This window comes from Lissotriton helveticus, chromosome 1_1 (genome assembly GCF_964261635.1).
Source record: "Lissotriton helveticus chromosome 1_1, aLisHel1.1, whole genome shotgun sequence".
Classification (NCBI taxonomy): Eukaryota; Metazoa; Chordata; class Amphibia; order Caudata; family Salamandridae; genus Lissotriton; species Lissotriton helveticus.
In genome coordinates this window covers 744,298,582-744,320,494 of record NC_136057.1, presented here as the reverse complement: position 1 = coordinate 744,320,494, position 21,913 = coordinate 744,298,582, and the positions used below count along the sequence as shown (strand labels likewise).

The 21,913-nt window shown below is 44.6% G+C and overlaps 1 protein-coding gene across 4 annotated transcripts in view; it reads left to right on the top strand.

Annotated features, from left to right (window-relative positions):
- TMEM117 (transmembrane protein 117) overlaps positions 1–21,913 on the top strand; it is a 2,403,846-nt gene that overhangs the window by 151,346 nt on the left and 2,230,587 nt on the right. For all 4 annotated transcript variants that reach the window (XM_078655442.1, XM_078655429.1, XM_078655449.1 and 1 more), the window contains one exon: positions 16,173–16,474. In XM_078655442.1, coding sequence (XP_078511568.1) covers positions 16,201–16,474 — 274 coding nt within the window. In that variant the 5' untranslated portion in view covers positions 16,173–16,200. The remainder of the gene's footprint in view (positions 1–16,172; positions 16,475–21,913) is intronic.

Below are 21,913 nucleotides of genomic sequence, written 5' to 3'. Positions count from 1 at the left end.
TTCTGTACCATATGTTAGACTATAGTGCCTTTAATAAATAGATCAATGTAGTAACATCTCGTCTATAATATCTTTCTCTTGTCCGATATAGTAATACAAACTCCCTGGCAACAAAATTGAAGCATTTATCTACGGCTTCAGAACCTTTTTGAATCATTATTAGGTAAAGACTATTGATTAGAAAGTTCAATCATTTTCTGACATCGTGTCAGTAAACATTAGAATTATAAATTATAGAAATCTGGTGTCTCATTCTTTATGTTCTTATTTAGATCATTGTCATACAGAAAAACGAGTCTGCATTTTGATTACTTTATCCAGTGACGCTGTTGCTTTATCCATGTAAGTAAATTCTGAAGAATTGGGTGCCCATCCTCCCCCATAAGATATCCGACACCCCTCATGTAAGCTTCATTTTGATATTAGGTATCGTAATTTTCCCCCCACCCTTCCGATTCCTAGTTCCCCAGGTTATGTTAGGCGTCTAATGCACAAAGAAATGAAGGCCCTCAGCAAAGACGCAAAAATAAAATGTATATTTGTTTAACAATATGAAAGTGATATGTAATGTAGGTCATTTTTATAATGTTTTTATAAATTATTGAGAAATGATATTCTTTTATGAATATGCGACTAGGCTAGTATAATTTTTAAATCTGGCTGTTTTTTCCTCTTTTTCATCGCACAGGATATACGTGGCAACTCCAGAAGAAGGCGCTGGTCGCCGAAACGCGCGTAGAGATCTTATTTGTTAATGCCACAGTTTTATAATTTCTCCATTTTATGTCTGAGAATTAATTTGTTTAAGATTTCATAAATATGCTTTGAATGTTTGTTTTGCTGTTAATTTTTTGACTTTTTTAATTTTTTTCCCTTTTTAAAGTCTTTTGTATATATATGATCTGTATTAGTGTTTGTGATCTCTTTTTTAATCCAATTAGTAATAAAATTTGAATTTAGACCTACCTACATTCCTTTCTCATTTGTGACATTATCAATTTGTCCTTCAAGTGCCTTGGTTGTTACTTCTCGCTCTGTTAATCCCTGACCTAGGACTTACAGTATCAATTTGTTCAGGGGGTCCTTGATACCTTTACGCAGTAATATGTACCTCAGGCCACTTGTTCAACTGCTTCGTGATCATGGCATCACCTTCATGAATTATGCAGACAATACACAGGTCATTATTGCAATGGATCAAGAAGTCTACAATTTAATCATTGTATACGTAAAATCATTTGCTGGCTGTCTCTGAATGCTTTGAAGTTTAATGGGAACAAGACTGAGGTACTTTGCTGCTGCCTCGGCCGCTGCAGGTAAGAGCGGTGAGGCGAGTTGAGGGGGGATTTCGAGAGACAACCACGAGGGAAAATTAAATAAATAATTAATTTCCCCTCGTGGTCATCTCTTGAAAACCCCCTCACCTGGCCCCACCGTTCTTACCTGCAGCGGCCACGGCTGCTTTGCTGTTCTAAAACTTCTATACTCTTGTTTACTCCCTGACGACTTTTGGACTTCAGCTGGAGGATTTACCTTCCTCTCCCATCATTTACAGTTAATTTTCTAGAGATCGACCCATCTTTAACTTCTAATGTTAATAAGCTGGCTGACTTATGTTTTTCTCTCCTAAGGATTCTGCACAAGATCCTCCCAATTCTTCCTGCTCACCTCTATCCTTTGGTGGTTCAAGTAACACATTTGAGGCAGTTAGACTATAGGAATTCCTTATTCTTGGGTTCATCCGACATTTTAATAAAGCACCTACCTCTACAGAGTTCAGACGTCTGCAGCCTCGTCTCTTCCTCGGTTTCTTCATTGTATGCTGCCCTGGATAAACTCCATTGGCTTCTTGTGCCCAAAAACAGAATTTGTAAATTCTGTGGATAGAGCCTTTCTTGGCACCGAACCAACTTATTTACAATACAAGTTCCAGCGGTATTACTCTGTTGACTTTGCCAACAATGCCCAGCATACTTCATGCTTTTCCTCCATTATACATGTTTAAATGTGTTTTATAACATACGCTCAGATTTGCATTATCATTCATCAATACTAGTTTGAAGTTTAGATGAGGCCCATTACTCCCCAGTCATTAGAGCATGTTTAATTTTGCCCCATCACTCAGCAATTAGCGCATGGCCAGATTTGCATGGCCTCTCATTCATCTTGAATGCTGGTTCAGGTTTACACTAAAAAATCATGAGTGGATTAGCAGATTGAAAACATCGCTCGTAAAGATTTTGCATGAGCACATTTAATCCTTGCACTTGTGATGTGAAATGACTTTAGTTTGACTAACTTGAGATAGCATGTATGATATCCACATAAGACCCAGAAAAGAACCTAGAAGTAGCCATCAGGAGACCTGTATTCAAGGTGCTCTAACTGTTTGTGAGGGCTTTTGCTAGTTATAACCTGCTAACTTCAGAACTTGGATCTTTATTTAATTAGTTTCGTTTCTGCACAAATCCCTTGAGATTCACTGTCTGGAAAGCAGCAAAACAAAGGTTCATGTACATGGCCATAACGCCCTTGGCTGGGATCACACAGTGGTATATTTCCTTCTTTTTAATAGTTATTTGTGCTCACAAATCTAGTATGTCAAAAGATGTGAGTGGGCCTAGCAAAAGGCATGGAGTATGCAGCTTTTAAAGTCAGTGCTATAAAATTTGATTTGGGTAAAGAGGGCACAAAAGGCAGTTCCTCCATTTCTTTGGGACTGGAAAAGGAGAAGATAAAATTGCTGTGCTAGGCAAAGGTATCATACATCTACAGTTAATACACAACTGGCAAGCATTCCCCAATCCTCTTGTTTTGTTCATTAAAGTAAGCTTAATGTTTCTTACCAGGTATACTATCTGATTGTGTGGTGTCACTGTTTTTAGGTCTCACCTACGCAGCGCGCATGTGCTACATAGGAGAAAGACCTTTAGCAATCGATTCAGTTTGTGTCCCAAAACGTGCACGCGTTGCATTGCTTTTAATGGCAACGCATGCACGTTTGGCGATTCCCTTGCGGGAGTGAGCTTTAAAACCATCTGTTTGTAATTAACAGATGGTTCCTGCTCGCACCCGCAAGGGAAACAGGCACAGGCCCCCTCCTCTCTCCTCTTTCCACTCCCCCTGCTGCTTTTTACTTTCAGTGCGAGGCACGCGCTGATGTTTTAAATGCACTGTAACTGGCTACGAGGCACTAAGCCCCAAGTACCGAAAAATCGCTCAAAGCAGGACGTCTTCTAAGAAGGTGTTTTGACTATTTGTGTGTGGCCGGTATCAGAGCTTCATTCAGCTATAGACAAAATTGATGCGGAGGAACAACAATATTTGCACTGTTGCGCTTTGTAAACTGAGAGGGGTTCTGTTCAATATTCTAGTTTGTGGGGTTGCTTTTGGCAATCGACTTGTTTCCATGCGAAGAGATGAGGGGTGGCTAGCGAGTATACCATACCTCTGCAGGATCTCACCTGAATATGAGAGTTTCAAAATCTCCCCTGGCGGCCCTTTCCGTCCCTCTTTCGGCTATATTGCAGTACCGGTGAATAGCTGGTTTTGTTTATTGCTGGTAACATGCCTTTTAAAAACACTCCAGCAGTGCTTGCGCAGAGCTGCTGCTCGCTCGTCTCCTCGGGTGCCTCCTCCCCTCCCCCAGTATGTCCTGCATAGAGAAGCAGCCTAGGCTGTTGGTGTGTGACTTGAAGTCAATAGAGGAGAGTCTCTTCTTTAATGCACGCTCATCGCGCATGGGGGCTGACTAATAACAAGAATGCACCCAAGGAGACGAGCCAGCGGCAGCTATTCCAAAGCACTGCTCAAGTGTTGTTTATGTTAAACAGCACCTTAGAGGTGGTGTTACACTTGAAACAGCCCCCGCTCATATCATCATTAAACTCCGACCGACATTTATGTAAGTAACTGCAGCATCTTACATATTTCACCTTTAACCTAAATAACTATGTCTCTGATAAAAATAGAAAATACATTTCTACCATGGTTGAGCCACACAACAGTCTGTTTGCACGTTTTTAACTGACCAAGAATAAAAGTATGATTTAGAAAATATTTTAATAAGAGCAATTCTGGCTAAATGTGCTGCATGAGATATTGCTTAAAGCAAACACGTGTATTGAAAACACATTGCTGTAAATAAGCACAATATATTCAATGACACTTGTCAGATTCGTTCAGCGTGACAGACAATCCTCGGCCATTCAAGAGTATCTGACAGCAGGCAACCGTATATTAAAGGTTTCACTTGCATCTATTAAGTGTCTTGGGGTCCTGATGAGGGCTCATCACATTGTATGGTATTTGTCCCACCGCACTGTAAATATATATCAGAAACCAAAACGCATATGCAAAAAACATTGCTACTTACAACGTCAATAGCTCCAACTCTAAAAAATGCGCGACCTATTGCATTGAAAATGCTTGTTTTCTTTGAAGTGTTGCCCAGGCTACCAGAGAGTGAGCACAGGCTAATTTAGGGTGTTGTTGTGACTTACTCTGACTAGGATTGTGATTGCTGCTTGGACAGGGTGCCTAATTCTCCCAACCAGAAATCCAATTTCTAACATGCAGCCTTATGCAAAGATTCTCTTATGCTCAATGAACCCGTGATCAAAACCCGAGTTGCTTGTGAAGGAGTTGAGGAGCCTATTATTCTTCGATTTGTGGCTGGACCTGCACGTTTAATCTCTGTAGCGGCAGCCGCAATCCTCTTTGAAGCATCAGAAAATGCTATAATGAAGGCACTGACAATACCTTAACGCTTGCTATTTCTGAGGACGATGAGGAAAGCTAGTGAAGATATAAAAAAGGAAGTGATGAAGCTCTATTCTTTTGAATTGTATTAGAACACCATTTTCTTCCAGGAACAAAGGAGGCTTAGGAAATAATAACCACATATTATTGGTTTTTCACATATACAAATGTGAGTACCAAGATATTTCTAATAAAATATGGAGATTGTTTCTTATTGATCTGAAGTGTTCTTTACCCTCAGTTATGCTCACTAAGTTTCAAGATTCTAGTAGGCCCAGAAACCATTTCATTCAGGATAGTACATCTGCACATTTCTGCAAAGTGTAACCTCATTTTCAGTATTGCCAACTGGAAGCCTGATTTTAGGAGAATAATTAACTCACTATTGTATTCATGAATGATATCTTCTCCTCAAGGATGCCTTGCACTTCCTTCAGGAGAAGATTGTGACATCTGTTCATTATATTAGTTTTTGCTTTGAGTAGTACATTTAGGTCCGGTTCTATAGACTGGTATGGAAAGAAAACATACATATACTGTACTAAATTTCATGTATTTTAGCATTAAGCTGCAACTGACTATTTTCAAGCCAGGTGCATGATATACAGACCAATTACAAGCAGCACCCCATGCTAATCTTCCAGACAAGCTCGTCATCTATGGTGGATGTCGGTAAACTTGGAGCGAGAATACCGAGACTGCAGACTAAGAAGTGTAAAATAAATAACCAAGACAGCAGGCCTTTTCCATCTAAGCACCCGGGATTGTAAACATGATCTACTATTGTTAGTCCTGGCACCATTGGTGTGAGTCTGCCTTCCATTTTTTGCTGTTGCCTCCTGTGTTTTTGCTGTGTGTTGGACTCAGTTTTGTTGGTATAGATGCATTGGGCACTTTGCCACTGCTGTTCAGTGCCAAAGTGCAAGTGCTCCCTTTGTTAATTCTTGTTATGGATTAGTGATTCCATGATTGGCACATTTGATTTACTTTGAGACAATTGGGGGGTTGGTCACTCGCCCTGACTTGCGACGTAGGGCCGACACCGGCTGCCGTGCTGCATCGACACCGCAACGCCGTAAGGAACAGAGGCTTCACCGCCATTTGTGATGTCACCTCACTGACACAGTAAGGAACCAACGCTTCACTTACCATGCACCACAGTAAGGAACAGAGGCTTCACCTCCCCTGGGGCCGTAAGGAACCAACGCTGCTCGGCGCCAACGAGGCATCGCCTCCCCTGACGCCATGTGTCATCTTTGCTTTCATAGTTTCCAAGGTACTGTTCTTTGTGGGCCGGACGCCGCGCGCCTCGTGGTCGGCGCCGTACTTTGAGATTTTCATTGGGCACGATTTCTCATTAACTCCAGGTGGAGTTATTTGTTGCTACACGCTTTATTTGAGTGAATAACCTATTTTTAAGGATATCTGTATAACTGTATTGTGGATTGTCGTTGTTTGGTCTTGTTTTGGTTTAGATAAAGGTTATATATTTTTCTAAACTGGTGTGGTGTCCATTTGTATTACTGTATGTGTTCACAAATGCTTTACACACTGCCTATGAGATAAGCCTGTCTGCTCATGCCAAGCTACCAAGGGGGTGACCAGGGGTTATTTTAGGAGTGATTTTAAGAGAATAATTATCTCACTATTGTATTCATGAATGATATCTTCTCAAAGATGCCTTGCACTTCCTTCAGAAGAATGACACATCTGTTCATTATATTAGTTTTGGTTTAAGTAATACGTTTAGGTTAGGTTCTATAGACTTGCATGGAAAGTAAAACTATATAGACTGTACTGAATTTCTTGCATTTTAGCATTAAGCTGCAACTGACTATTTTCTAGACAGCTGCACGATTTACAGACCCATTACAATCAGCACACCACGCTTATCTTCCAGACAAGCTCACCATCTATGGTGGATATCGGTAAACTTGCAGCCAGAGTTCCGGGACTGCAGACTAAGAAGTGTCAAAATGAAAAAACTATTTAGCAGACCCTTTCCTTCTACGCACCCAGGATCCGAGAAACATCATCTACTATCGATCAGGACAATCTCAAGTCTGTTCAATTGCGGAAAGAGTTGAAGATACTCATCTTGAAAGAACACTACATCAAAATGCATTTACTGGCCACAAACCAGCTACCTTTCTTATCAATTGTTGACTTAATGTGTGTTTTTCAGCCTGTACTGTGCTCCTCTGCCTTCTGGCTAGGTACTCGTTCTAGAAATAATACCTATAAACAGGGATTCTGTTATTAAAAGAACAGTGAGTGATCTTTGAAATGGTTACATGTTGCTACATTTGTGCATAACACAAAGGAAGCTATAACTAGAACCAGTGGAAGAACTTAAAAAGCTTTAAGTATTACCTAAATGGGTATATTAGCACAGTGTTCCCAGGTGTAGAGGCGTTTAGTAAGGCTGTTCCCATGCGTCATAGGTGCTCACGGCTCTCGGTCAGATCTGCAGAGGGGGACAAAACAGGACAGCTGGGACAATTTCGCTGCTGTCCTCTGCGATGCTGACAATCCTAGTCGGCCTGTCAGTCTTTGCAGTGTTGGAATCCGGATTGGACTTCAAACAAGCTTTGGTTGCTCCAGGGGGTCCAGTACTACAGGTATTGGTGCAGGGTGAGTCCTGCCATCTCCAAGCTTGGAGGATAGAGCTGACCCTCTGGAGCATGGTGACCTTCTCCTGGGCAGCTACGGCATCAATGGACCCAATGTTCAGCAGAATAGTGAACTGGGGATTGAGGTCGGTGCCTGCAGATTGCAGAGAAGTGGCTCCTCCACTTCAAGGGAGATGCTGGTGGCTTGGTGAAATGCTGATGGCCCTCCAAGGCTTTGAAGGATGCACAGCTGCAGGACAAGTCAGGTTGTCAGGGCCAGGAGAAGGCAGGGTTTAGCACCAAATTTCACCGGTAGTACATAGTTGTTGCTTCTTCTACTCATCTTTGTCCTTCTTCTTCTTCTTTTGTCAGTTGAACCTTAATTCCTGGTGTCAGGAGGGCACCTAAATACTGAATATAGGGGGGTTAAGGGGAGTGAAGGGTGGTAGCTAACGGGTTACTTACCCTTGGGGTCACTATGCCCCCTATATGATAACTGCCTTTGGGGAGTAGGCATAACCCTGTCCCAGGGTTCCTGATTCCACCAAAAACAAAATGGTGGCATATTTTGTTCTGTGTTCACTTCAGGCAGCCCATGTTAGGGGTGTAACTAGTCTGAAAGTGAACACACCTCTTGACTAGTTCATTTTCCCACCGGCCCTGATGCCAAATGGGTCTCAAGGCAGGGCGTGGCATCTCCGAGGTCTGGGGTAAGTCGGGTTTGCATATCAAAAGTGACAGAAACTTCTAAGCATCTGGCCTTGATCTGCAGATTAACTAGTCTTCCTGCTGAAAGAGGTGATAACACCTCCTGCCAGAGCAGGCATTGTTCTTGACCTTCTGAGAGCTGGGCTGTCACCTGTAGAAGGTTAGAAATGTGTCTGTAGTGGCAGGCTGGAATGATAGAGTCAACCAGCATATTCGGAGACTAGTAAGGATTCATGGAGCACCTCCAAGGTGCCCTCTGGGTGCATGCCATAATAAATCTAGAACTGGTGTCAGTACAGATTTATTAAGACAAGGTGTTTGATACTAAACATCTTTATTTTCAGTGAAGCCATTATAACGCTGGGAAACTTGTAATGACCGGTGCCCAATACCAATGCATAATAAGGCTTCCCTTTTCATGTGTACCTTCTAATAATTCAACTAGACAGTACAGTGGCATATCTGCTTATTCACATATGTCCTCACATCTAATCTATAGCCTTTGGGCTACAAGGCCAGCTGTAGGGATGACTCACATATATTACATGCAGTGACTTTGGCATGGCACACAAGGAGGGTGCCATGTTGTGTTTTCATGCATGGTTTGCACCATGACACACAGTCTGCAATGGCAGCCTGCATGCAATGTGTGGTGGGAGGCTGGGGGTGTTAGTGTGGCATATGGCATGCTGTAACCCTTAGTACCCATGCCCTAGGTACAAGGGTACCATTTACTAGGAACGTCCGGGGTGCTAAAGTCCATGCCTATTGGGTTATTATTAGACTTTACTTCTTTTAAGGGGAAGAGCACTGGCACTGAGGTCTGGTTAAAGGAAACACAAGATGATGATGGACGGAGTGCTGAAACCTTTCAGACACTCACCCCTAGTCACAGACCAGGGTTGAATTCATCATGGTTCTTTAGCTAAATTCACCTCCTCAGTTCAGACCCAGCTATATACAAATCAGTCTTGACCCTGTGCCTCATGAAAACAGTCCAGCCTGAACTGCCAAGCCAGATCTTCTTTGAACCGGAAACAAGCATCCTGGGACCGGTTTTGGGGTAACACCCCATATCAGTCAGGCTAGCTTGAATCCAGCTGTAAAGTGAGCAAGAGACCCACATCTGGGCATACCCTGCCAACTTAGGGCAAACAAAGCAAGCACAAGGTGATGATGGACGTAGTTCAGAAACTTTTCAGACACTCACCCCCAGTCACAGGTCTGTTTTGAATCCATCATCATTCTTTAGCTCACTTTGCAACCTCAGTTCAGACCTAGCTAAATGAAAATCAATCTAGACCCTGTGTCTCATGGGAACAGTCCAGCCCGAACTGCCTAGCAGTCTTCCCTGAACCAGAAACCAGCATTCTGAGACTGGTTTCAGGGTAACAACCCTCATTAGCCATGCTAGCTTGAAAACAGTGGCAAAGTGAGTCTGGTTAGCTGGCCTTTGTGCACTGTCAGAGTCGAAAACCAGCATCTAGTAGTGTTAGACTTGGCATATTTTGGCGTGTTTTCCCCGAGATTTTGCTTTCTACCCTCCCGGTTTTGACTCTGTTTTTGCTGGTATAACATTTCTGCGCGCTTTTCGCACTGCTGATCGGTGGTAAAGCGCTGGTGCTCCTGTGGTAAATTGTGTTATGATTGGATGTGCGACTTGTCAGCCCCCGGTAATGGGCACTGCGAGTGCTGGGGCGTTGTGAGTCCACCGCTGCTCGTGGGCCTGCAGCACGGATTGTGCCACCCACGTACGTAGCCCGAAAAAGGTATAAGTGAATGAAGTTTGGTATGCCTGAACTCCGCGTCTAAAGACGCAGCCTTTAGCAAGGGTGCTCTTTTCATTCTGAGTTCATAAAGGCCACTTTTAGAAAGTGGGTATTATTTTGCTCGGTCATCCTGTGTGCCTCAGCTGGAATGTGGATGCCTGTTTGGTTTTTGGGATGACAGATGGCTGGGGAGCGGGGTGGCTCCTGATAGTCTAGGTAGTTCAGGAAAGGGCTAAACAAATCTGGGTTATGATGGGGGAAGAGGGAGGGAATCTCCTTGCACCTCAAAGGGCCTTGTCTGCCTCTGACAAAGCCGCCTCCACCTCCTGCCAGGAATTCAAACCAGAGAAGGACCAACTGGTTCTGGCCGGACACTGACACCCTCTGCCTGGAAGATCAAAGGATTTTTGTGTACAAATACTGGGTCCCAGACCCCTGAACTTTAGAACTCATTTGGAACAAGAAGATGTTGGAGGGAGCGTTTTTAGGGGGCACGGGGGTACTTGGGATCTTCACCGAATGATCGAGGGAGTGATTTAGGGGCAAAAGGAGCTTCTTAATTTGAGGCGGGGTGCACGGGAACGCTCATTCTAAAATGAAGGAAACAGATGTGTGAGTCATGGAAACCAGGCCAAAAGTTTCAACAGATTTATTTAGAAGGTGCAACTTCAAGAATAAGGCATTTAAAATACAAAATATAAAATATAATGACCTCGCATTCCCAGAGATCAGACTCAGACTCCTATCAGAAGGCACTTTTAAATGGAAGCATTGAAACCATTGAAGAAAGAGACACTTCAGCTAATGCAATGTAACATAACGTGCAGATTAAAAACCCCGAGGACACATCTATAAATGCAACATAAGTAACAGGATTTAAACTAAGGAAAGTTTTCTCATAATGCAAAACACATTTGATCTAAAATGCTGAGAATACTCATGTTTGAACCTAAAAGAAATCAGCCTTGCAAGTTTAATACAGGCATTAAATTCTCAATAAGAAAACACCAATTTGGAGACAAAATAGCATACATAGCATATACAGCAAATATATTGGCAAGTTCAATTGTATCTTAAAACAAAAAACAAGAGCTCTCGGGAACCACCCACACAAGCTGCGAAAGGAACGACTGCTTTGCCGGGTGCTTTGCTGGGCTGACCTGCAGTGGCTGCTTCTGTCTTGGGCAGTGAAAGGCCTGGACTGGACTTTCTGCAACCAAATTGGTGAGACTCTTCAAGGGCTTGAGGTAGAGCTTGCCCCCTGATCACGAAGTCTCAGGAACATCAAAGACTTCAGGTTCTTCGACCCGCAGCACTGGGGACTGTGTGTTTTGTCTCTGCAACCCGAAGAATGCCCCTTCGACGACGTCTACGTTGACCCTGCCAAACCAGTGTCCTGAAGGCACCGCAGAGGGCACTGCCGACATGCCGCACTACGACCCTGGTCTCACCGATGACACCGGCTGACGCCATCACTGAGCTGCTGCTCGCACCGCGACCTGTGGGCAACGCACTCTGCATCACCTCGCTACACGACAACGTTGTGGCCTTCCTGACGTCCCCACTTCCCGCTGAAATCGATGCCGCTGCCTGCACAGTGGTTCGGGGGCACTGCTCGTGAGTGACATGACGCACCGCCCTCATCCCACACCCCAGCCTTGGCCTACCAGCGCCATCGACTCCAGCTAGTCAGCCAACGACAGTGCTTTAGCAACGACAACGCCGCTGCTTGCAGGTGACCTGCTAGCACGGTGACGAGCACCGCCTCCATCTCGCACCGCAACCCTGGTCTCATCGACGATGCCATCTGACACCGCCACCCACCACTGCTCGTATTGCGACCTGGGGGCACCGCACAGCTGCACTTCACACTGCATCATCCGACGCCTGTTGGCCCCAGAGCTCCGGATCCCATCAGAAAGGAGCTCCACCTGCAATGTGAGTGACTTCAAGGGCACCATCTCCCTGCATCTCGGAAAGGTAATGTGTGCGGGTCTTCCCGACACAGTAGTTGCCCTGCAACCGAGCGGTCAGCCAGAACTGTTTTTGGATTTGTTGTTCAAGACGCCGTGATAGCCCCGGACGGAGCTATCGACGTTAAGGAACTATTTTTAAAAGCATAATTTGATAAGTGAAGATTTTGAAGTACAGTATTGTGAATTTTTATCCTATTTGGTCTTGTCTTAAGTATATAAAAATTGGATATTTTTCTAAGCTGGTGTGGTGTCCTTTTGTTGTGCGTACACTGTGTTACTGTTGGTTAAGTGCAAATGCTTTACACACTGTGTCTAAAATGAGCCTGACTGCTCATGCCAGGCTACCAAGGGGGTGAGCAGGGGTTATTTTAGAAGTGTAACTCCCTTATCCTGACTAGAGTGGTGGTATCTGCCTCGCTTTGGTGCAAGCCTCAGCTAGCCAGAAATCCCATTTCTAACAAGTAATCAAGAATGGGGCAAAAAGTGGGGGGACAACTGCAACAAAATTCCAGCTTTCTACACACATCTTGTAATTTTCTTGAAGGTTCTGTTTTAAGGAATAGCTCTTAAGGTACCATTATGAAGATATGGAAACTGTCAGTTGTAAATGAATGAGAAGAGTATCCCAAAGGCCAGGGTAAATCAGAGATAATCTACCATAATTTGTCTTAAGAACTTTGGAATCGTGCTTTTTCACATGCCCCATCTTGCATATTTTACCTAAAGTTGTTGGGCAAATTTCTGGCTTGTTTTTTTTTTAAATATATTTTTATTGCAGAATCAGGAAGAAACACAACCAACAAACCAACCCAAGTACCAGCGGGTCCCATCATGCAGCATCATAGCAACTTAATACACAGCCGATTAGCCCACATCCCGGAGGCTGGGCGGCGCGTCAATGAAGCAGTTCGCTGGGGGCACCTCGGTGCATGCCCAATGCAGGACACGGGCCAAGTGCAGCACTTCGTTTCTGCGTTTATCCCAAAACAACCAACCACCTCCTCCCCACCCAATCCCAGGTCACTTCAATGTCATATCACAAAATCAACCCGACTATGTTCCTGGGCCATCCGGTTCCGGGAAGTCGCTGGCAACCCACCCCACCCCACAACTCCTACTCTAAGCCCCCCCCCCCAACTGCTGCTAACGCGGGTATCTCCAGGCCCCTCCTGCTCTAGGGTGACAACTATCAGGAAGTTGTAACGAACAAGCGGTCACATGGAATCCTTGTTCATAACTGATCAGTCTCGTCGCCGTCAGTTAAGTGGTCCCTCAATGCCTGCACCACCATCTCCCATGACCGTGCCAGATCCAAGCTCCTCTCATTACCCGTTCTAGTCGCCTGGCGCATCCGTGACACACTCTCACAGCCCGACCACCTCACCAACTCGTTCCTCCACCTCCGTACAGACGGCCCCTCTTTAGACTTCCAATGCCAAGTGAGTTCTCGCTGCGCCAGTATCAGACCCAACCCAATGAATTTACTCGTCACCTTGGTCTTTTTGGTATGCGGGAACCAAAGAAGCAGGCACGCGGCCATGTCAAAGTCCACCTCCCGATCCGTGACAGCATTCAAGAGGTCCCCCACCTCGGCCCAGTAGTCTCCTAACCTCGGGCAACCCCACAGCATGTGGTCAAAATCTGCCCCGGGCTCCAAACATCTCGGGCACATGGCGTCATGCACCTGGAAGTGTCGACGTAACCTCTCCGGGGTCAAATACGCCCTATGGAGCACAAAATAATGCACCTGTTGGAATCTTGCATTCCTTGTCTCTTTCCAGGCCGTGTGTAGCACCTGACCCCAAACAGAGTCCGGAAGAGGCTTACCGATGCTGGCTTCCCAACGCGACTTCAACTCGACCAGCGGAGCTAGACCCTCGTTCAGCATCCTATTGTGGAGGCAGGTCACCGCCTTGACGGTGCCCGCAGCCATCACCACATATTGGCACACCGCCGACACCTCTGGTTCAGCCAATCCGCCCCCCCAGTGCTTCCGCAGAGCCGCGACCACCGCCGCATGCAGCAAGAAGGAACCATTCGGCAGGCCGAACTGCTCCTGCAACGTCTGGAACGGGGCCAACGTCCCATCCACATACAGGTCACCTACCATCTGCAAGCCCAGGTCCTCCCACTCCAACAATCGGGACCAATCACCCCCGTGCGGCAAGACAGTGAGCATACCCAACGGAATCTCCGGGGCGTACGGCCGGCGCTTCCCAGCCCTTTTCATATATCTGTTCCAACACAATCTGAGGGTCCACTCCTCCATCGTGACTTCCCTACTGGCCAGTCTCTGTTGCATCACGATAGACGACAAGACCTGCCTCTGAACGCCGACCCCCCGGCCAACCTCGGGCCCCCTGAATTCTCTGGCCACATTCTGCGTCAGGACCTGGAGCTGCGCCGCCAAATAGTATAACTCGTAGTCGGGGACGGCCATCCCTCCCTCACACTTGGGTCTCATCAGGGTGGTCAGTGCTACCCGTCTGCGACCGTGGCCCCAGAGAAAACCAGTCACCATTGTCCTCAGCTCCCTAAAGATGCCCTGCGGGATCCACACCGGCAACGTTCTAAAATAGTAGAGCAGTCTCGGGAGTGCTACCATTTTCAACAGCGCCACTCGGCCCAATACAGATAACGGGAGGGAGGCCCAGAAGTCCATACTACCTCTCAACGCCCTAATGCAGCGTCCCACATTCCCCTCAAGGAGGTCCGCTGTGGCATGGTAGATGCGTACCCCAAGGTACAGAAAACAGGATGGTTCCCACATCACAGGCCTCGTGAGCTGTGGGCAGAGCGTGGTCTTCCGCAGCGGAAACACACAAGTTTTAGTCCAGTTCACCCTGAGGCCTGACAGCCTCCCAAACCTGCCCAGCATATCCACCGCGCCTTCCAGAGCCCCTCCAGCGTCCGCGAGGTACAGCAATAGGTCGTCAGCGTACAACGATATATAATGCGAGTCAAGTCCCTGCGCAATCCCGTCGTAAACAACTCCCAGCCTTGCCTGTGCAGCTAAGGGTTCCATCGCCAGAGCAAAGAGCAAAGGGGATAGCGAGCAGCCCTGCCTCGTGCCCCTACATACCGGATAAACCGAGGAGACCAGTGTCCCTAGCCGCACCCGTGCCTTGGCCGATGAATAAAGCACTCTTGTCCAGCCTCGGAACCCTTCCCCGACCCCGAACTTCAACAGCACACCATCTAAAAAATCCCATTCCAGACTATCAAACGCTTTTTAAATTTCTGGCTTGTTAACATATAAGCTAATGTTGTAATCTTCCAGGTAAGCCAGGAAGAGTAGAACACACAAAGTGCTAGAGACGTTACAGGACCTTCCAATTCCTTGTGTGTCTGAAGAATTTTGTTCAGATGGTGACAGATGACTCCCATTCTGCTGTTCTGATGTGAAACGTATTCACAACTACTCAAAATTGAGAACAATCTAGTTCACCTTAAGAGTTCAGTCACAGATTGCACTGAGAAATAGGAAGAGGGTCTTGAGTATACTTCTAGCGAACAATAGAAGCCATTGGACTAAAATATTTTTATTTTCATTAGGTTTGTTTTAATTTTTCCCTGCATAAGAAAATCACTGCCACATTTTGTAGGGACTGTAGTTTGAAAATAGATTGTTTTGGGAGGAGGCCTACCTATCAAGCAAAATATGATTGTAATTTTGTTGCAATGATCATTCTTATTTCAGTTGCGAGATCATAGTGACTAAATAACAAAAGTATTCTTAGACTTGAAGAAAGAACTGTCAGGGGAAATCATGCACTTACTTGGGGGCTCCAAATATAGCGAAATATATACAGTAAGCCAGGTACATGAGTTGGTTAAATACACGAGAATTTGAGTGAAGAGCTCTAGGTTTTAGGAAAGGTATAACTGCTCAGTTACTTGCTCTAAAATTCCATCTTCAACATATTCAGCGGATCTGAAAATACCATCTGAGTTTCAGGCTTTGTGAGTGTTGAGGACGAAGAAGAAATTTCCTATTTTCTTCAATAATGTGGCACTAAACGACTCCAATATTAAATATGAAACTAGGGAAATTAATGACCCACATTCTTGCTCACAAGGTACAGCTGGGTGATCTGACTCTTACACACTCATTCTCGATTTACTGTCTGAGAGAAAGAGAACCATGTTTAATATTCTTGGATGGCTTGGGCAGGGAATCGTCCATAAAGCTCTGACTATATCTGCCTGGAATTGTGTAACTAGTGCACAAAAAAATATTTTGTTTTCACCCTTGAGTTTTTTAAACTAAGTTTCAAATGAAAATTTGACATATTTTGTATGAACTTTTGTCATCTTTTATTAATGTGTAAACATTTTTATTGCAGGCAGGCAACAGGATTGGAAAAGCTCAAAATGGATAACCACTTTCGCTACTATTTCCAGCACCCCTGGTCTCGCCTGATTATAGCTTACTTGGTGACCTTCTTTAATTTTTTGCTGTTTGCCGAGGATCCAGTGTCTCATAGCCAGACGGAAGCCAACATGATTGTTGTTGGGAACTGTTTTTCATTTGTAACAAATAAATACCCTGGAGGTGGCTGGAATTTTCTGAAGGTACTCCTGTGGCTGATTGCTATTGTAGTTGGACTAATTGCTGGGAAGTTCCTTTTCCATCAACGTTTGTTTGGTAAGTCACCTTATGCCTAGTATTACAATAAGTTATTAGTACAATTTGGACACTCAATGTTTTCAGTCCTCGTGACAATTATTTGTTTTGAATTATGTAGCCTGGAATTTTCACACGGAAAAATTAAAGCGAGGCATTTTGAAAAATCCCACACTCGCCTCATTTGAACACAATGTAGCACCTTGCTAGGCAAATGTTTTCTGACAAATTTCAAACAAATCTCTTTCTCAAAAAATATCACTTTTTCAAGACATCTGACTTTGTCCTGCCACACCGATGTTGTACTATCTTCATTTTTAAAATGTTGTGGTAAACGTTGACAGACATGGTTAGTTCTTCTTTTTCTTATAAAAACTCTTAAAGAAGAAACTGTCTCTCCACTAGTGAAAAATCCTAAGACGATATCTGTGCTAGTAGGTATCTATTTCAAAGTCTTATATGTTTACTCATCTTCCTGAAGGTATTTGTGTAGGACAGTTATGCCTTTTGCAGATTTCCTTGCCTAGAGTGTTAGTGGACGAGTATCATGAATATTGATCACCTCTAAATGAAAGTAGGGATCGTTGGTCTTGGTCCAAGTTAATCAACATAAAAAGCCTGCCTAAAATCTTGTTAAGTAAGGTCGTTTTATTCCGGTTAATTATAACCAAATACATTAATACCAAAAACTTAAAATCAGCGCAATCTTGCAGATTTATGCCATATTAAATTAAATGCTTAAAAATTCGTACAAATATGAGTTAACAACAATGTGTACAGCAAAATTGGAGTATCTAAAACTCGACTGAAAATGGTGGTTCATAGTTAAACATTGGGTCTAGAATCTAAAATGTTATAGTTTCTTAAAAATGTATCATGGTGGAAAGTACAGTTCACAACTGAGCAACAATTCTGTCCAGTGTGTTTTCCGACATTCATTTAATTTTGTACAACTAAGTACCGACCAGCTCTAATGCCACTTTAAAGAAAAGCAACTTCAAAGGACCTATAAGCACCCTTGTAAACAGCAGTGACGACTTTTTGCCTGCTCCGATTAAGGTGGGCTCCTCTGTCCTTAACCTACTAGGCATATAAACTTGATGATGAAGATTACAGGAACTGATGTCTTGTCTGACCAGCAGTAGTCACGGAAGGATTTGTAGTAGCCTGAACGCATCACTTTTTTTTTTTTACAATCAGGACCTTGCAGGATAAAATGTCATAAGTATACAGCTCAATCTACGATAATCTGTGAGGACCCAAAGTCGTTGGCTTTGTGGCCACTCCCTTTTAAGGTATCAATGTAATCCATTGCGTTGTTTAAATTAGAGTTCAGCATATGCAGATGACATAATAATAATAATAATAATACAGCATTTTATAAAGTGCGAACAGCTACCTCACAGGGAGGTGTCCCGGCGCTGAAAAGAGCACAGTTGACCAAGAGGACTTAAGTGAAGATGCCTAGTGTGGTTGGGTGAAGAGCCATGTTTTTAGTAGCCGCTTGAAGCAGATTTCGGAGGGGGCTTGCTGAATTGCTGGGGGCAATGTGTTCCACAGTGTCACCACATTAGCCGAAAAGGTACGACCCCCCAGTCGAGCCCTTTTCACTCGAGGGGCAGCAAGCTGGACGCGGCGGTTGGAGTGTAACGCACGGGCCTGGGAATATCTCGGGAGCCGAGCTTTCAAGTATTTAGGGCAGGAGCCAAACAGAAGGCCAGCGTAAGTGCCTTGAATTTAATTCTGCTGGCAACTGGTAGCCAGTGAAGTGATCGAAGATACGGAGAGACTGAGTGCTTGAAGGGAATCCTCATTAACAGTCTCGCAGCCGCATTTTGGACCAACTGAAGTTTATGAATTAGGTATTTTGGTAGGCCCAGATAGAGGCCGTTGGCGTAATCCAGCCTAGATGTCACTGTGGCATGGATTACTGTTTTACGGCAGCTCTCTGGTAGCAGTCTCAGAATCTTGCGAAGATTCCTCAGTTTGCTCAAGCAGCAGCCGACTACTTGTTGGATGTGCGAGGTAAAAGACAGACTGTCATCCCACCGCACACCAAGATTTTTTGCTGTTAGGCTGGGTGACGGGGCTTGTCCCATTTCCGCTGGCCACCAAAGCTCTGAGGGTGGAGGGAGGCCTTTCCCAAAAAAGATCCCTTCCGTTTTATTGGCGTTAAGTTTTAATTTATTCGTATTCATCCAACAGGCCACATCTTGGAGACAACCCTTGAAACTCGAGAAGGACTCCACCGACACCTCTGAATATGGAAATACCAATTGGGTGTCGTCAGCATATGAAATTGCCTTAACACCCCAATTGGCAATCAACGTAAAGAGGGGGGCGAGGTAGATGTTGAACAAGAGGGGGCTGAGTGCCGACCCTTGAGGGACGCCACAACTGAGAACTTTAGGTGTTGAAGATACAGATCCCAGCGCCACCTTCTGTGTTCTCTCGGACAGATACGAGTTTATCCATCCCAGTGCCTGGTCACGGATGCCTATCTCCTCCAGTCGCATCAGGAGTCTAGCATGATCAACCGTGTCGAAGGCGGCCGACAGATCCAGGAGTACCAGCATCGCTGAGCTTCTCGAATCCATCGACCACCTTACTGACTCTGCCACCTCAATTAGTGCAGTCTCTGTGCTGAAACCAGGTCGAAAGCCAGATTGTGTCTCATGCAGTATCTTATTGTCTTCAATAAATTTACTCAGCTGGCGCTGTATTATTTTCTCGAGCATTTTTCCCGTTGCTGCTAGCAAAGAGATCGGGCGTAGATTGCTAAGGTATTTAGGATCTCCATTAGGTTTCTTTTTTAGCGGGAGGAGGGTTGCATGTTTCCAAATGTTCGGGAAGACCCCAGAAACGATGGACGTATTCCAGATCTGTTGTAATGTGGGTGCCACAAAATCAGCTATGATTCTCCAGAGTTTAGGGGGACATGGATCATCCGGAGAGCCTGATTTGCAGCAGTTTAGTTCTTGCCTAACCGCCATCAGGGTTATCGTCTGGAATTGAACTAGGGTTTCACATGCCACCTCTTTGATGGCTAGATCCGTTTTCACTGTTTTTTCCTCGGGCCCAAAGGACTCATAAACATGTTTAATTTTTTGGTCAAAAAACTCTGAGATGTTTTCGCACAGAGTGGTTGACGGTGGGACCTCCCTTTCAATACATTTAGGTTTGAAGAAGGATTGTACCACCTTGAAGATCTGTTTGCTCAAATGCTCCGCTTGCTGGATTGAATCCGCATAAAATTGTTTTTTTTGCCTTTCAAATCGCCTTCTGGAATTTTTTGGATGCTTCCTTATATCTAGTTTTTTCTAAGGGCCCATAATTAACCCTCCACAGTCTCTCCAGCCTCTTACAGGCTGCTTTCTCTACTCTGAGGTCCTGAGAGAACCAGGGAGCGGAGGGGGAGTCCCGTTTAGATATTGCGCGAGAGACTGGTGCAATGGAAGATACCATATTCCCGACCCAGTCATTAAGTAGCTGTGCGTCCGTATTAGCATTTGAGGTGAGAGAGGGGATATTCTAAGCCAAAGCAGGGCCCATGATATTAGGGACAAGGTTTTTCCATTGTCTCTTCATAAAAGAGCGTTTGCTTGGAGCAGAACTAACATCCAGTAAGGTAGAGGTTAGGGTTTTTGGAATGACCAGGAACTGTCTCTCAAATAAATATGACTGGATAATAAAACATTTGATCAGTGTTATCCTAAGGGCAAAACATATTTTGCGGTCTACTGTACAGATCAACTTTGATTAGTATCAACCATTTCCCATTAATTCAAGGCCACACGATTCCAAACAATACTAAATTATATATTAATCTTTAACAAGGTCACACAAAAACAGTTGAAATATGTCTTGCCAAGTACCCCAAAAATCCTTAAGGTGACACTGCGTAGACAGGGTCAGAGGTAGAGACAGACAGCGAGGGAGAGCGGTTTAGATTAAAAAAAATAGAATAGACAGAAGTCAAATAGAGTGAAGGTTCACTTTCCCAGGGGGTAGTGGCGGTTTCTCTTTGAGGGCATCGGCATCGGGACTCCACCCCAGTGACATTTATCAAGAGAATTAATTTTGAAATTCCCAAAGAATAACACGTGTTGTTCTTTGGGAATTTCAAAATTAAATCTCCACTCTCAGCCTCTGCGAGTCTGCCCCACTCACCATTGTCACCAATACCGCTGCTGCTCCCGGCTGTTGTCACGTGACGCTTTGCTCCCAGGTGACAGGACCCAAAGAAACCTGCCCTGCTACGTTGTGTTTGCCGGCTGAGAACCTCAAAGCCCTGAAGGATGTGATGTCATCAGCTCGGCAAAGACCTGGCTGCAAGGCCCAGTCTCCACCCCCTGATAGCGTGGAGGTTAAGTTAGCCCCGGGCGTTTTAAATACAAGCCCCAGATCGCTAACTCTCCACGTCAATCAGAGAGTGGAGGAGAGCTTGTCATGGTGTCACCCCACGCCACACCTTCCCAACTCGTCACAGGGCGTGTTGGGACCCACCCTGTGACGAGTTAGGAAAGGGTATGACCGGCAGGAAGCTGAGGGGTGGAGTCTGCGCAGATCTGTCGGCTACAGCTGTAAGTCTGTTATTGAACCATTAAGAAAATGTGACCTGTAGCTGGCAGCAAATATCGTGAAGTGGAAGATAACTTATCAATGTCCGTGATCGTGATGTGTAAGGTTTGATAAACTCATGAGAAAAATGACCGAATCATAAGGCAAGTTTTTAAATATTATTTGCGTTGCTATGGCGTTGTACAAAATTAATAAAAAAGAGTTTAGTGATGAAATGAAAATATGCGTGGCGGTGGCATACTTGTAACCATGTTACAGGTGCGGTGTGTGATTCAATAGCTAGATGTGGATTAATGCCACATGTGGATTACTAAAATTACAAAATGCGTGTGAAAAACATAAAATGCATGAAAAAAGTATCACACACATGTTGAAATGATGAGCTGCCTGATCGCATCGTGCTCTGCAGGTAGCCATGAAAATAAACAGTTAACAAGATTGCAGTTGGAAAGAGCTCTCCATCCCAGCGTTTTAAGCATTGTTTAAAACACGATTTATTTTAATTAGCAGCAGCAGCATGTAGAACGATATGAAGGCGCTTCTCCCAACCCCCTTTCCCTGCGAGTCTGATATGTATTCACTTATTGCTACAGCTCCTGGAAATGTAAACACGGGAATCCATCGCAGGTATCGCTTTAAACACACGAATCTGTTCAAAGCCACGTGCGGCTGGGCAGACCAAATGCTCCGTTGCTCATTACCAAAGCTGACATCTTACAATTCAACCTATAACAGTTAGTGCAACTGGGATTCTTAAAATTGAAGTAATATTGTCACATTACAAAGTAAAACACTTTCCTATCAAGAAAAATAATTTCCCCAATCTTTTGGTTGATGGATGACAGGAAACCTTGTTGTTAATTTTTTGTCTGCTAGGTT